Source organism: Salmo salar, chromosome 21 (assembly GCF_965601325.2).
Source record: "Salmo salar chromosome 21, fSalSal1, whole genome shotgun sequence".
In the NCBI taxonomy this organism is placed as follows: Eukaryota; Metazoa; Chordata; class Actinopteri; order Salmoniformes; family Salmonidae; genus Salmo; species Salmo salar.
Genome location: NC_138311.1, coordinates 12,705,782 through 12,720,440, shown reverse-complemented (window position 1 = coordinate 12,720,440; position 14,659 = coordinate 12,705,782). Strand labels below are relative to the sequence as shown.

Below are 14,659 nucleotides of genomic sequence, written 5' to 3'. Positions count from 1 at the left end.
GTGGGCCTGGGAGGGCATAGGCCCACCCATTTGGGAGCCAGGCGCAGCCAATCAGAATGAGTTTACCCCCCACAAAAGGGCATTATTACAGACAGAAATACTCCTCAATTTCATCAGCTGTCCAGGTGGCTGGTCTCAGACGATCCCGCAGGTGAAGAAGACGGATTTGGAGGTCCTGAGCTGGCATGGTTACACGTGGTCTGCGTTTTGTGAGGCTGGTTGGACATTCTAAAAAAATCTCTAAAACGACATTGGAGGTGGCTTATGGTAGAGAAAGTAACATTCAATTCTTTGGCAACAGCTCTGGTGGACATTGCAGTCAGCATGCCAATTGCACGCTCTCTCAAAACTTGAGACATCTGTGGCATTGTGTTGTGTGATAAAACTGCACATTTTAGAGTGGCCTTTTATTGTCCCCAGCACAAGCTGCACGTGTGTAATGATTGTTGTTAATCAGATTCTTGATATGCCACACCTGTCAGGTGGATGGATTATCTTGGCAAAGGAGAAATGCTCACTAACAGGAATGTAAACAAATGTGTGTTCAAAATTTGAGAGAAATACACTTTTTGTGCATATGGAAAATGTGTAGGATCTTTTATTTCAGGTCTTGAAACTAACACTTTAAATGTTATATTTATATTTTTGTTCAGTGTACAATTTTTTTGGTCAAATTCCTTAAATGTGCTGAGAATGTTCCAACACCAAGAAACTATCCTGCACCATCATCAGAAAGTTGTGGGAAGGTTGTATGCAAAATAACCATAGGCCAACCACGCCCTAAGAAACATATGGTTCTCAGAACATTATGTGCTAGCTGGTTTAGTTGGGGTTCAGCTGTCTTCTATGTTGGGAATTCTGAAAATGCTTTACAATGACTCATTAAAATGTAGGCTACTATATAAATTGCTATATCTAGACCAAACTGTTCTGTTTTAATTTTAAATTTAAAAAATATATATTCTCTCTATGAAAAGTCTGTTCTATATTTAAGTAAAATAAATTCAGTACAATGATGTTGTAAACTTGATATTTGTCTGTGTGTTTGAGTAGGCCTGCTGTAAAAAAACAAACATACTTTACATCAACTTCATACAGGTGCACCAATACCACATATAATGAAAGGTTGCTGGATCGAATCTCCAAGCCGACAAGGTAAAAATCAGTCGTTCTGTCTCTGAGCAAGGCAATTAACCCATTGCTCCCCGGGCGGCAATGTTGTTTAAGGCACCCCCCTCACCTCTCTGATTCACAGGGGTTGGGTTAAATGATGCAGAAGACACATTTCAGTTGATTGCATCCAGTTGTACAGCTGACTTGGTATCTCCTTTTCCATTTCCCTTTCCATTTCCCTATCAGTAATAAAATCAGTCATTGGTACCTGGCAATGTTGCAAAAAATGTACTAATAATGTCCAGAAGATGTCAGTAGCATAAGTCACCAGGAAGATCATGCTGTCAAACAGCTGCTGTAGCTACACATGTTGTAATGAGGTCTGGATATGCATGAATGTACAAATTATGGCGTGCACAAATTAATAAAATAGAATCCCAGAGTGTTCTTAAGATCCCACTGCAAGATACTTGTTATTTTGCGTTTTATAATGCGTTATAAAGAGGACTACCAAAGACATTCACAGAACTCCTCCTTGTTCTAACTGTGCTATAACTGTATGGGTCCAAAGGCTAGCCTACCCAGCGTGAGATTTTAGTCCAGGATTTAAAGCAGAAACCACATGGAGAGGCGTTGTCAACGGAGTCAAAATTTGTGTGAGAGAGTAGAGGGCATCAATCCACACACAGGTCATAGCGTATGCCAATTTTAATTGTCATGAGAATCCATATAAACAGTTGTTTTTGTTATGGTTGCTATGTAGCCCTTGTATATTATTGTTGTGTGTTCCTTTTTACTCAACTTAAAATGTCCTACGGGAGCCACCATACATATCTTCACTTACCAGTTATGTTAGCTCAACAATGTGAGGAGAGTTGTATAGACATCCGAGCAGTTTATAAAGACTTTAGTCTTGTTCTTCCTACATAACAGCATTCTCTCTTGAAATCTGAGTCCTTGAGTTTCCCAGCCTGCCTAGGCTATATGCTATCGAAATCAACAAAGGTAGGCTGCAATTGTTTTCAATTATAAACTTGGTGATTCAAGCCCTGAATGCTGATTCGCTGACAGCCGTAGTATATCAGACTGTATGCCACAGGTATGACAAAACATGTATTTTTACTGCTCTAATTACTTTGTAACCAGTTTATAATAGCAATAAGGCACCTCGGGGTTGTGGTATATGGCCAATATACCACGGCTAAGGGCTGTATCCAGGCACTCCACATTGCGTCGTGCATAAGAACAGCCCTTAGCCGTGGTATATTGGCCATATACCACACCCCTTCGTGCCTTATTGCTTAAATATATAGCCTGTTTGACTGAAACCTTTGCTTACAGCCCAATACATTTTAAACTACATCTTTAGCTAGTCTACTTAGCATAGGGAAAATAGTCCTCTATACCACACCACCACATTCCACTATTTAACCTATCTAATCCTACTCCAGACCAATGTCTGTGAGGACAGAACACTACCACTCAACACCCCCCCGCAACTGTTATGCAGTAAAACTTCGCAATCCCAAGTATTTCTCTGCTGCTGCCAACACAACCTTTATTTTCTGTGATTTAAAAAAAAAATTGACAACCATAGCTATGAATGCCAAGAAACCTACCTTACTGAAGCAAATACAGTATTCTTCCCATCACTCTCTATTAGTCTCTGCCAAATCGCAGGAATCCTCTCAGGATCCCTCACCCTGTACCCATCTTCCTCTACCACTCTCTTCACCACTTCCGCATACGACACTATCTGTACTACTCTGACGGTAGCAACCTCAACCTGCCTTTCTCTCACCGGACACCTCCGATCTCTAGCCCCATGGGCACCCCCACAACTAACATCCAAACTACACATTCCATCATCTCATGCCCTCTTGCACACTTCTCACATCTAGGACTCTCCCTCCTACTTACTGCTGCAACATGCCCATAAATTTGACCCATTAAACACCAAAGTGTTTCACGGGATAACTCTCACTTCCTACCTTAATCTTATCTGCCAAAGATTACAGCAAAACTTTTCAGTTTCCCAACTCTCTCCACCGGATCTTTGTCGCAACCAGGCTTGGGGAGTAACGTATTAAAAATGCTTTCACACTTCTATGTTTTCTCAATGACATTTAAATCAACATTGAAAAAAGGTGCAAGTTTTTAAGTTTGTTCCACCTGAGCGTGTCTGACCACAAGTCAGAGACCACTATGATGACACACCAAATATGTTTGATGGATCGCTGGAAAAGATCAGGAATAGGTTTTTGTAGGCTACAGTCCAAGCTATGTCTTCCAGTGCTGCGACTGCTGTTGGCATCCAAAGATTAATCAATAAATGCTTGGAGGTAAGGACAACAGCAGTGGTGTAGTCTAAATGCGATACGGATATCACTTATTATTGATATCTACATAGCTAATTGACGTGAATCACTGCTACTCTCTCATTTAGCTATTTGTGCCTTACGGATTGTGGTTGTTGTGGATGGCTGTTCACAAATCTAAATGTGAATTTGCTCAATCTAATTCATGCTTATAAAAAAATTCATCCATAGCCCTAATGGAAACATGCTTAAACCCGCAGTTTTGATAGACTTAAAGGGGCAATCTGTAGTTGCTACATCCATTTTTGGACTAATACATATACAGTGAGGGAAAAAAGTATTTGATCCCCTGCTGATTTTGTACGTTTTCCCACTGACAAAGAAATGATCAGTCTATAATTTTAATGGTAGGTTTATTTGAACAGTGAGAGACAGAATAACAACAAATAAATCCAGAAAAACGCATGTCAAAAATGTTATAAATTGATTTGCATTTTAATGATGGAAATAAGTATTTGACCCGCTCTCAATCAGAAAGGTTTATGGCTCCCAGGTGTCTTTTATACAGGTAACGAGCTGAGATTAGGAGCACACTCTTAAAGGGAGTGCTCCTAATCTCAGCTTGTTACCTGTATAAAAGACACCTGTCCACAGAAGCAATCAATCAATCAGATTCCAAACTCTCCATCATGGCCAAGACCAAAGAGCTCTCCAAGGATGTCAGGGACAAGATTGTAGACCTACACAAGGCTGGAATGGGCTACAAGACCATCGCCAAGCAGCTTGGTGAGAAGGTGACAACAGTTGGTGCGATTATTTGCAAATGGAAGAAACACAAAAGAACTGTCAATCTCCCTCGGCCTGGGGCTCCATGCAAGATCTCACCTCGTGGAGTTTCAATGATCATGAGAACGGTGAGGAATCAGCCCAGAACTACACGTGAGGATTTTGTCAATGATCTCAATGCAGCTGGGACCATAGTCACCAAGAAAACAATTGGTAACACACTACGCCGTGAAGGACTGAAATCCTGCAGCGCCCGCAAGGTCCCCCTGCTCAAGAAAGCACATATACATGCCTGTCTGAAGTTTGCCAATGAACATTTGAATGATTCAGAGGACAACTGGGTGAAAGTGTTGTGGTCAGATGAGACCAAAATGGAGCTCTTTGGCATCAACTCAACTCGCCGTGTTTGGAGGAGGAGGAATGCTGCCTATGACCCCAAGAAGACCATCCCCACCGTCAAACATGGAGGTGGAAACATTATGCTTTGGGGGTGTTTTTCTGCTAAGGGGACAGGACAAATTCACCGCATCAAAGGGACGATGGACGGGGCCATGTACCTTCAAATCTTGGGTGAGAACCTCCTTCCCTCAGCCAGGTTATTGAAAATGGGTCGTGGATAGGTATACCAGCATGACAACGACCCAAAACACATGGCCAAGGCAACAAAGGAGTGGCTCAAGAAGAAGCGCATTGTGAAGTGGCCTAGCCAGTCTCCAGACCTTAATCCTGTAGAAAATCTGTGGAGGGAGCTGAAGGTTCGAGTTGCCAAACGTCAGCCTCGAAACCTTAATGACTTGGAGAAGATCTGCAAAGAGGAGTGGGACAAAATCCCTCCTGAGATGTGTGCAAACCTGGTGGCCAACTACAAGAAACGTCTGACCTCTGTGATTGCCAACAAGGGTTTTGCCACCAAGTACTAAGTCATGTTTTGCAGAGGGGTCAAATACTTATTTCCCTCATTAAAATGCAAATCAATTTAGAACATTTTTGACATGTGTTTTTCTGGATTTTTTGTTGTTGTTATTCTGTCTCTCACTGTTCAAATAAACCTACCATTAAAATTATAGACTGATCATTTCTTTGTCAGTGGGAAAACTTACAAAATCAGCAGGGGATCAAATACTTTTTTCCCTCACTGTATTTATACGGTTGATGTCGGAAGTTTACATAGACTTTAGCCAAATACATTTAAACTCAGTTTTTCATAATTCCTGACATTTAATCCCAGTAAAAATGCCATGTCTTAGGTCAGTTAGGATCACCACTTTATTTTAAGAATGTGAAATGTCAGAATAATAGTAGAGAGAATTTATTTCAGCTTTTATTTCTTTCATCACATTCCCAGTGGGTCAGAAGTTTACATAAACTCAATTGGTATTTGGTAGCATTGCCTTTAAATTGTTTAACTTGGGTCAAATGTTTCGGGTAGCCTTCCACAAGCTTCCCACAATAAGTTGGGTAAATTTTGGCCCATTCCTCCTGACAGAGCTGGTGTAACTGAGTCAGGTGTGTAGGCCTCCTTGCTCGCACATGCTTTTTCAGTTCTGTCCACATATTTTCTATAGGATTGAGGTCAGGGCTTCATATTTGGATTTGCCCTTGAAACAGCTGCATATTAACAAGATATCAAAGTGTCACCAACAGAAAGATAAACAATAGGCCTATAGCAAATGCGTCACATGGCATTCATTTTTCACATGTAAATAGCACTTTTCAGTAGTGCTCAAAGCATGACATTCCATGAGCGCAGCATTTTTTTCAACTCGAACGAGTGAGCACAATTAGTCCTCCATGACAACAAAATCATAAGCAACAGAGTAGGGCTGGCTAATAAGTCCTTCGTTTTTGGGTTATGCTCAGGTAAAGCAATTTGGCTAATCTATACTTCCATATTTCCAAGTCCTATTCTTGAAGATCAAGGGGCATAACATTCTGATAGACTTTGATTTTTAATGTAAAGATGTAATTTATAATTTAATCGTATTATATGTAGTAGAAGGTAATGGATTAAAAGCAGCTTACATAACCAACCCATAAAGTAAAATTGTACTCCATATATGGCCAGCTATGTAAATTTGAACATTGATTTATTCTGCAATAGATGTCGTTCAGTTGGTAACATACATTTTTATCTTCTTCTAATGCCTCTGAAGGGGAAAGTCATCTAAAAGTAACTGAATGTAATCAGATTACGTTACTGAGTTTGGATAATCCAAAAGTTACGTAACTGATTACAATTTTGGACAGGTAACTAGTAACTAACGGATTACATTTAGAAAGTCACCTACCCAACCAAACGGCGAGCGTCACAGACACCGGGAATCTTCACTTTCAACTAATCTTCCTCAACATTTAATGCTACCCACGTTATCACTCCTTTCAAAGGTGCCCTGCTCTGGAGATCAAAGCAAGTCACATTGTCTCTAATCGCGTGATCCGGAGCACCCGCTCCCTCTGGGCGGAAGAAACACAACAAATCATCCCTAGTCCACTCCTAGTTACTTTCACCAACTCAACAGTACCAAACCTCTTCTCCACCCAACCTACCACCACATATTGATCATCCAAAATAGAAGGATCCATTCTCTACACGAATATCACTCGCACTGGCCCAGAATCATCCTTTACCTCCTCGGACAAGGCCCGACCTTGGTGGTCCTCATTGCAGGAACTTCATCCACACTCTCATCAGGGCCCATCACTGAGCTACTGAAACACGTATCCCTTTTTTTGTACTTGAAACCAACCTTCCTTGTCACACTCCTTCCCTCTACACTCAACTTCTTCTCAACAGTCATCACTGCACCTGCCACCACATCTAATTCATCTTCACACTCGTCCTACTCCATTTCCTAAAGTTCTTCCAAAAGTTCTGTGAAATCCCTCATTCCATAATCCCTCATAAACGTTTCCACTACTTTCCTTTTTTTCTTGTCCATTATCTTCTCCTTCACTAGATCTTTTAGAAGGCCTGTGTTATCCTCCACTCCATGTTTATTAATAATATGCTCCACTTTCTTCCTTATTTCCTTTTCTGCCATTTCTCCAGTCACTCCTGTTCTCCCTTACCAATATTGCTCCGCATAGATGCGAGGAAAAATACAGTACCAGTCAAAAGTTTGGACACACTACTCATTCCACTGTTTTCCTTTAATTTTCCTTTTTTTCTACATAGTAGAATAATAGTGAAGATATCAAAACTCTAAAATCACATATGTGGAATCATGTAGTAGCCAAACAAGTGTTAAACAGATCAAAATATATTTTATGTTTGAGATTCTTCAAAGGAGCCACCCTTTGCCTTGATGACAGCTTTGCACACTCTTGGCATTCTCTCAACCAGCTTCCATAACAGGTGTGCCCTGTTAAAAGTTAATTTGTGTAATTTCTTACTTTCTTAATTCGTTTGAGCCAATCAGTTGTGTTATGACAAGGTAGGGTTATACAGAAGATAGCCCTATTTGGTAAAATACCAAGTCAATATTATGGCAATAACAGCTCAAATAAGCAAAGAGAAACGACAATCCATCATTACTTCAAGACATGAAGGTCAGTCAATCCATAATATTTCAAGAACTTTGCAAGTTTGTTCAAGTGCAGTCGCAAAAACTATCAAGCGCTATGATGAAACTGGCTCTCATGAGGACCGCCACAGGAAAGGAAGATCCAGAGTTACCTCTGCTGCAGAGGATAAGTTCATTAGAGTTACCAGAAATTGCAGCCCAAATAAATGTTTCACAGAGTGTTCAAGTAACAGACACATCTCAACATCAACTGTTCAGAGGAGACTGCGTGAATCAGGCCTTCATGGTCAAATTCCTACAAATTACTAAAGGACACCAATAAGAAGATGAGACTTGTTTGGGCCAAGAAACAAGCAATGGACATTATACCGGTGGAAATCTATCCTTTGGTGTGATGAGTCCAAATTTGAGATTTTTGGTTCCAACCGCCGTGTCTTTGTGAGACGCAGAGTAGGTGAATGGATGATCTCCGCATGTGTGGTTCCCACCGTGAAGCATGGAGGAGGAGGTATGTTGGTGCTTTACTGGTGACATTGTCTGTGATTTATTTACAATTCAAGGCACACATAACCAGCATGGCTACCACAGCATTCTGCAGCAATATGCCATCACATCTGGTTTGCGCTTAGTGGGACCATCATTTGTTTTTCAACAGGACAATGACCCAACACACCTCCAGGCTGTGTAAGGGCTATTTGACCAAAAAGGAGAGTGATGGAGTGCTGCATCAGATGACCTGGCCTCCACAATCCCCCGACCTCAACCCAATTGAGATGGTTTGGGATGAGTTGGACCACAGAGGGAAGGAAAAGCAGCCAACAATTGCTCAGCATATGTGGGAACTCGTTCAAGACTGTTGGAAAAGCATTCCAGGTGAAGCTGGTTGAGAGAATGCCAAGAATGTGCAAAGCTCGCAGGTTGTCTGTTTTCTTTCAGTCCCTAACATGCAGTTAGATGTTGGAACATTGCTGCGTGGAGTTGCTTCAGTTCAGCCACGAGCATTAGTGAGGTCGGAAACTGATGTTGGCCTATTAGGCCTGGTTCGCAGTCTGTGTTCCAATTCATCCCAAAGGTGTTCGATTGGGTTGAGGTCAGGTTTCTGTGCAGGCCAGTCAAGTTCTTCCGCACCGATCTCGACAAACCATTTCTGCATGGACCTCGCTTTGTGCACGGGGGCATTGTCATGCTGAAACAGGAAAGGGACTTCCCCAAACTGTTGTCACAAGGTTTGAAGCACAAGATCGTCTAGAATGTCATTGTATGCTGTAGTGTTAAAATTTCCCTTCACTGGAACTAAGGGGCCTAGTCCAAAACATTAAAAACAGCCCCAGACCATTATTTCTCCTTCAACAAATGTTATAGTTGGCACTATGCATTGGTGCAGGTAGCGTTCTCCTGGCATCCGCCAAACCCAGAATCGTCCGTCGGTCTGCTAGATGGTGAAGCGTGATTCATCACTCCAGAGAGCGCGTTTCCACTGCTCCCGAGTCCAATGGCGTCAAGCTTTACACCACTCCAGCTGACGCTTGGCATTGCACATGGTGATCTTAGGCTTGTTTGCAGTTGCTTGGCTGTGGAAACCCATTTCATGAAGCTCCCGAAGAACAGTTATTGTGCTCATGTCACTTCCAGACGCAGTTTGGACCTCAGTAGTGAGTGTTGTAACTGTGGACAGACGATTTTGATGCGCTACGCGCTTCAGCACTTGGCGGTCCCGTTCTGTGAGCCAGTGTGGCCTACCACTTCGCGGCTGAGCTGTTGTTACTGCTAGACGTTTCCACTTCACAATAACAGTTAACCGGGGCAGCTCTAGCAGGGCAGAAAACAAAATTATAATAGATTTTTTGGGGATGGAAATGTTTGTTTTCTCTTCTGGATTTTAATCTTCAATAGCTCTTAGACAAAGCTTGCCATGACTATGAAAATTATATATTCTTATGTGGGGAGGATGGATAAAAATCCACTTTTTGTTGATGTTGAAATGTAGTTATTTTTTACATTTGATTTTTTACTTTCAATTTTACACAAAGCGTACCATGACTATGAAAAGAACACAGCTCAGGAAATAATTAAGTGACCACTGCAGAATTATCAGTTTCTCTGGTTTTACTATTTATAGGTATGTGTTTGGGTAAAATGAACATTTTCATTTTATTCTATAAACTACTGTCACGTCCTGGCCAGTATAAGGTTAATTGGTATTGTAGTTTGGTCAGGACGTGGCAGAGGGTATTCGTTTTATGTGGTTCGGGGTGGTGTGTTTGTTGAAGGGGCATTTGATTTAAGCATTCCGGGGTTTTTGGGCACTGTTTGGTTTTCGTGTATTCTATGTTTAGTCTAGTGTGTCTGTTTCTATGTTTTGGTTAATTGGGGTTGGGACTCTCAGTTGAAGGCAGGTGTTGTCTATTTGCCTTTGATTGAGAGTCCCATTTATTAGGGTGTGTTTGTCATTTGTGGGGAATTGTTGTGAGCACTGCTTTTTTTGGTTAAGCCTGCTGCACTGTCATCCTGTGAGTACTGTTCATGGTTTTGTTTTTGTTTTTCCAGTGGATACTTTACTTGTTTTGTTAATTAAAGAAACATGAGTGTCCACACTTCCGCTGCGCCTTGGTCCGTCTCTCTCATGCATGACATTTTCAACGATGAGTACGACTTATTCTATGACAACTACTGACAACATTTATCCCAAATATTGTCATTTAGAGCATTTACTTGCAGAAAATGACAACTGGTCAAAATAACAAAAAAGATGCAGTGATGTCAGACCTCGAATAATGCAAAGAAAATAAGTTAATATTCATTTTTAAAACAACACAATAGTAGTGTTTTAACTTAGGAAGAGTGTGTGGCGTGGACCATTGTCCTGCTGGAAAAAACAATCCTCAGAGATGGGGAACATTGTCAGCAGAAGGAAGCACGTTTTCTTCCGCCACCAAATTTCACAGTGGGTGCGAGACACTGTGGCTTGTAGGTCTCTCCAGGTCTCGCACCCACTGTGAAATTTGGTGGAGGATCGGTGATGATCTGGGTGTGCTTCAGCAAGGCTGGAATCGGACAGATTTGTCTTTTGTGAAGGACGCATGAATCAAGCCACGTACAAGGTTGTCCGGGAAGAAAACTTGCTTCGGTTTCTTCCTTAACTAGACTTAATGGCTTTTCGGTTTAAAAAAAATGGGGAAAATATTTGTGCTCTCTTAATAAAACACAATTTCCCACCACCATTTTCAGATTTTCTGACAACTTCCGGATGTTGCACACCTCGTGAGTCTTGTTTACCACTGGATGAACACGCACCACAACATCAGGAAGTAGCATTAGCCACGGTGGTGGAAATTTGTTTTATTAACAGTATAGCACGCAAATTTCCCATCTTTTTTCCCCATGTGGTTTCTTCCTTCACAGACTCCATAACATGATGACTTCTTAAATATTTGGTCACATGATTGATTTTGTGTATAGTTTCCTAGAAACAAGGAGTGACTCAACTTAACCTCTGTCCCTTACATTTTTGGCTAAAGTTTTGAGCAACTGAAATGGTCTATTTGTTGTTAAACAGCTGCACAAATACAGCATGCAATTGGAAAGTTTAGTTTTTGGTGAAGGAATGTGTCCCAAGCAATTCTATGGTGACAGGGCAAAAACTGTACCCTTCTCACCTCCTTCCCTCAGGAGACAGCTCACTGCAGAATGAGTCCACACAGTGCTGCCAGAGTGGTGGTGGTTGGTGCTGGTCTAGCAGGCTTATCTGCAGCTTCCACCCTGGTGAAAGCTGGCTTTCAGCACATCCAAGTCCTGGAGGCTATGGGCAGGCCTGGAGGCCGGGTCTACACCACAAGACCCTTTGGCCAGAATGTAATTGAGCTGGGGGCCAACTGGATCCACGGTCAGGAGGCCAACCCTCTCTTCCTGCTAGCCCAGGAGCAGGGCCTGCTGCTGGAGGAAAGAGGCTCAGCCAGCATCATGTGCCTGCCAGGCTCCGTCACCCCTAGGGACTATTTCTTCCGGGAGAGCAGGCGACAGCTTCCGGTGGACGAGGTGGAGCAGGTGTGTTCCTTTTTCAGCGGGCTCACCTCCAGGGCCTTCGAATCAGAGTTGGAGCCGAGGCACAGCAGTCAGAGCCTGGGGGGCTACCTGGACGAGGAGTTCGCCCAGTCACCCCTGGCGGCCTCCGAGGACGGCGCAAGGGTATTCGAGTGGTGCAAGAGGAGCGAATGCACGGATGAGGCCAGCTCCTCCCTCTATGAGGTGTCTGCCTCGCAGCTGGGTCACTATGTGGCCTTGGAGGGGGGCTTCTTCAATTCTTTGGGCCCCGGAGGTTATCAGGCCCTGGCAGACACCCTCTTGGACAACCTTCCGCCTGGAGCCGTGCTGTGTGACAGGCCGGTACACAGCATCCACTGGGCCCTGCAGGAGGAGAAGAACCACACCTGTCCAGTCAGAGTGCTGTGCCAGGGGGGCCAGTGCTTCATGGCAGACCACGTCATCGTGACCGTCCCTTTAGGCTTCCTGAAAGAGAATGCAGTGGCCATGTTTGAGCCAGCCCTCCCCAAGTCCAAGGCCGATGCCATTGAGAGACTGGGCTTTGGCACGGTGGACAAGATTTACCTGCGGTTCGAGGACAGGTTCTGGCCCCACGACTGTGCCGGGATCCAGCTGGTGTGGGACGCGGGGCCCGAGGATGAGGAGGTATACCAGCACTCTCAGTCAGAGGGTGGGGCCTGGAGAGACATGTGGTATAAGAAGATCTGTGGCTTTGACACGGTGGCCCGCCATCCCACAGTCCTCTGCGGCTGGATCACAGGCCGGGAGGCCCAACACATGGAGAGCCTGGATGAGAAGATAGTGGGAGAGGTCTGTGTAAGGTGTGTATCAGGTCTGCTTATCAATCAGGTGCACAGGTCAAAGGTTCAATCATTGGGTGTGTGGGAGAGAGGTGCGGCCATCATATCTCATCACTGAGATATGTGACATTCATGTTGAACCTTTCACCCTGTCTTTAAGGTGGTGTCTGTAGATGGCCTCAGATTCCATGGTTTTTATGCCCTTAAATACCATACAATGGTTTACCACACTAATATTGAAGGACTTTTTATTTTGCTATTGTTTTGTGCTTGATGACAAAAGTGAGTTTGTAAAAAAAAAAAGCTCTTCTTATTTCTAAACAACCTATTTTGCAACATTCAAGCATGAGCTATTTCTCACCAAGCAAAAAAACTGTGTGAGAGTGCATGCATGAAGAATTAAATCAGAAACACACAGTCATCAGTTTTAATCCCATTATTAGTCAGCTATTATTTTGGCAAACTGCGTTTGCATGTTCAGAATAAGTAACAATCAGGCTTGTGTTTTCACAGAATGCTCAGGTCCTTCACTGGCTGGTCAGTACCAGAGCCAGCCCAGGTCCTGATGTCCAAGTGGGGGAGTGAGCGTTTTGTCCGTGGTTCCTATACGTACCCCCCTCCAGGAGTGGACGCTGTGAGGGAACACACAGCCCTGGCAGCCCCTCTTCCTTTGCCCTGTGAGGCTGGATACTCACAGGCAAAGGTACAGTACATGATGTTCACAACCCTTCCTGAGCGCACATGATTCTGACAACAACTTTCATGTACAGTTGGCAACACTTTAAAATGAAGATAGCTTCTAGTAATATGCTTCTAACTGCTCATTATTGCAATAACTAATATCTTTGACATACCTACTTCCTAATAGCATGTTAGTAAGCATGTATTGTAGTTTGACATGGCTAATATTGGTACACACACAGTCAAGTTTGTAAGTGTATGAACCAGCGATATGTCTCTAAGTTAGCTAACTTGCCTTTGAGACGGCATCAATTAAGCCGCGGTATCACTCAGAATGATCTCAGTCAGTGTTAATTTTATGGTCGGCAAGCTGACCCTTAATCAGGTTTTATGGAGCAGATATTTTCGCTCAGTATCTGCAATTGAAGCCAAGATCATATACCAAATACCAACCGAGTTGGTGGTGCTTTGTAGACTGTGACCTCTTTTTTTTTTTAATGATGCGTTGTAGAATTGCATAATATACACATGTGATTTACGATAAAGATAATATTCAGGGACCAAAGTTTGTGTGTTTGTGTCTGTCAGTCCTGGGGGTCAATTCAGTTTTCAATTTAGTCAGTTAATTCAGTGAATTAAAATGATATTCATGAAATGGAAATTATCCATTGTTTTCTATTAAGATTTTTCAATTCGTGAATAGAATTTCAAATTACTCCCTGAATTGACCTCCACTCTGGTCTCTGTATGTTCAGCCTCTTCAGGTGCTGTTTGCTGGCGAGGCCACCCACGCTAACTTCTACACCACCACTCACGGGGCCTACATGACGGGCATCAGAGAAGCACAAAGACTCATTGACCTTTACGCCGATAGTGAGCCCGATTCCTATAACGAGTGATACACAAAACGCCTCATTAACTAAGACCTCTAGCTTCTCAACAGGTTACTGATACTGATGAAATTACCATGAATTGTTTTCAGTAAGCAGCTGCTTGAAATCATTAGCCACTATGAATGTCGCCACTATGGATTCAGCTGTGGACTTTGGTCACTATCATGCGATTGTGTTAAAGTTGAAGTGCTTTGTAATTGTAGTTGTATGTCACAGTATTAGTTCTTTCTTTTAGGGATTGGTTAGCATACTAATAATGAATAATGAATGCTAATGAATACTCATAATGAAATGACCTTTGTTCCTTCTTTCATGTAAATTGAAACCGTAGCAGTAATTCATTGACAACCTTTTTTTTTTTTTTTTACACAAATAATTTTTTGGGGTGATGAATATATTAATTGAATCCCAATTAGATACACCACACTGCCATTTGTTTTCACATTAAAATTTTATGCACATATCAGTATGAGTCATTATGATTTGCTGAAGGTACTGAAAAC

At 42.6% G+C, this 14,659-nt stretch overlaps 2 protein-coding genes across 3 annotated transcripts in view; both read left to right on the top strand.

Annotated features, from left to right (window-relative positions):
• LOC106581857 (sterol 26-hydroxylase, mitochondrial) overlaps positions 1-1,030 on the top strand; it is a 32,575-nt gene extending 31,545 nt beyond the window's left edge. For both annotated transcript variants that reach the window (XR_014381993.1, XM_082966964.1), the window contains exon 9: positions 118-1,030. Coding sequence is in view for 1 of the 2 variants with exons in the window: in XM_082966964.1 (XP_082823090.1) it covers positions 118-213 (96 nt within the window). In the remaining variant the exon portion in view is untranslated. The remainder of the gene's footprint in view (positions 1-117) is intronic.
• Positions 1,031-1,944: 914 nt separating this feature from the next.
• LOC123729547 (peroxisomal N(1)-acetyl-spermine/spermidine oxidase) lies at positions 1,945-14,622 on the top strand. The gene is made up of 4 exons (XM_045704431.2): positions 1,945-2,118; positions 11,411-12,603; positions 13,096-13,285; positions 14,019-14,622. The coding sequence occupies exons 1-4, from the start codon at positions 2,098-2,100 to the stop codon at positions 14,160-14,162; spliced, it is 1,548 nt and encodes a 515-aa protein (XP_045560387.1). The 5' UTR covers positions 1,945-2,097; the 3' UTR covers positions 14,163-14,622.
• The last annotated feature ends 37 nt before the right edge of the window (positions 14,623-14,659 follow it).